This window comes from Aptenodytes forsteri, unplaced genomic scaffold (genome assembly GCF_000699145.1).
Source record: "Aptenodytes forsteri isolate BGI_AS27 unplaced genomic scaffold, ASM69914v1 Scaffold147, whole genome shotgun sequence".
Taxonomy (NCBI): Eukaryota; Metazoa; Chordata; class Aves; order Sphenisciformes; family Spheniscidae; genus Aptenodytes; species Aptenodytes forsteri.
The window spans coordinates 1,105,460-1,106,512 of NW_008795320.1; the positions used below are offsets into that span (position 1 = coordinate 1,105,460).

Here is a 1,053-nt window from a genome sequence, read left to right on the forward strand (position 1 = left end):
CCCCAGCCGCAGCGGTGCCGAGCCGGGGCCCAGCCGCGAGAACTTGGGGGGGTTACGGAGGGTTCAGGGGGGCACCAAGACCCTCCTGCCCCCAGCAGCTGGGTGGGGGACCCCAGGGTCCTGGCTTTCCCAGCCCGGGGCTCACCTGGTACTTGAGCAGAGCCACGTTGTAGTAGGAGGCAGCCGGACTCTGCTCCGCTTGCTTCTGCAGGTGCCCGGTCAGCGCCGCCATGTTCAGCCAGAAGTCCTTGGTGCTGGGGTCGCTCTGGGACGGGTCGCTGCGGGGACAGGGTCAGAGCGGCAAGGGTGCCTGGGCACCCCGGGAAACCCGGCACCCTGATACTTAGCTCCCCATCGCTGCACCCACCAGCTCCCAAGGATGCCCAGGCCTCCCAGGAACCCCAGGAACACCGTGTACCTTGATACTCCGCTCCCCGTTGCTGCATTCACCAGCTCCCAGGATGCTCAGGTGCCCTGGGAACCCCGTGTACCCCGATACCCAGCTCCCCATCCCTGCATCTACCAGCTCCCAGGATGTCCAGGCATCCCCAGGAAACCAGGTACCCCATGTACCCAGCTCCCCACCACTGCATCCACCACCTCCCAGCACGCCTGTACCCCCCTGGCACCCCCTGTACCCCAATACCAGCTCCCCGTCACTGCATCCACCACCTCCCAAGGTCCCTGCATCCCCCCAGGCACCCCCTGTACCTCGATACCAGCTCCCCACCGCTGCATCTCCCGGCTGCCAGCCTGCCCAGGCATCCCCGTGCAGCTGGTGCCGCGGTGCCACCGCGTCCCCGCACCTGTAGAGCAGCTCGGCATTGGGCAGGAACTGCTCGATGGCGCCGGCGTTGAGCAGGCGGAAGCTGAGCACGGGGGGGGCCATGCTCCCGCTGAAGACACGGACGATGCCGGCAGGGAAGGACATGGTGAGCTCCCCCGTCACCTTCACCAGGCAGCTGCCAGGGACAGGCCGGGGGTCAGCGGATGCCCCAGGCAGGATGCAGCGGCTGGGGGGGGGGGGGGGGCCGTGCCCCCCCACGCGCCCCC

The 1,053-nt window shown here is 68.8% G+C and overlaps 1 protein-coding gene across 1 annotated transcript in view; it reads right to left on the reverse strand.

Moving 5' to 3' along the window:
* Window positions 1-1,053, reverse strand: part of LOC103899394 (F-BAR domain only protein 1) — a gene marked incomplete at its 5' end in the record, with an annotated part of 8,078 nt that overhangs the window by 2,170 nt on the left and 4,855 nt on the right. Inside the window, 3 exons of the mRNA XM_009279873.1 lie at window positions 8-42; window positions 146-278; window positions 807-962. Coding sequence (XP_009278148.1) covers window positions 8-42; window positions 146-278; window positions 807-962 — 324 coding nt within the window. The remainder of the gene's footprint in view (window positions 1-7; window positions 43-145; window positions 279-806; window positions 963-1,053) is intronic.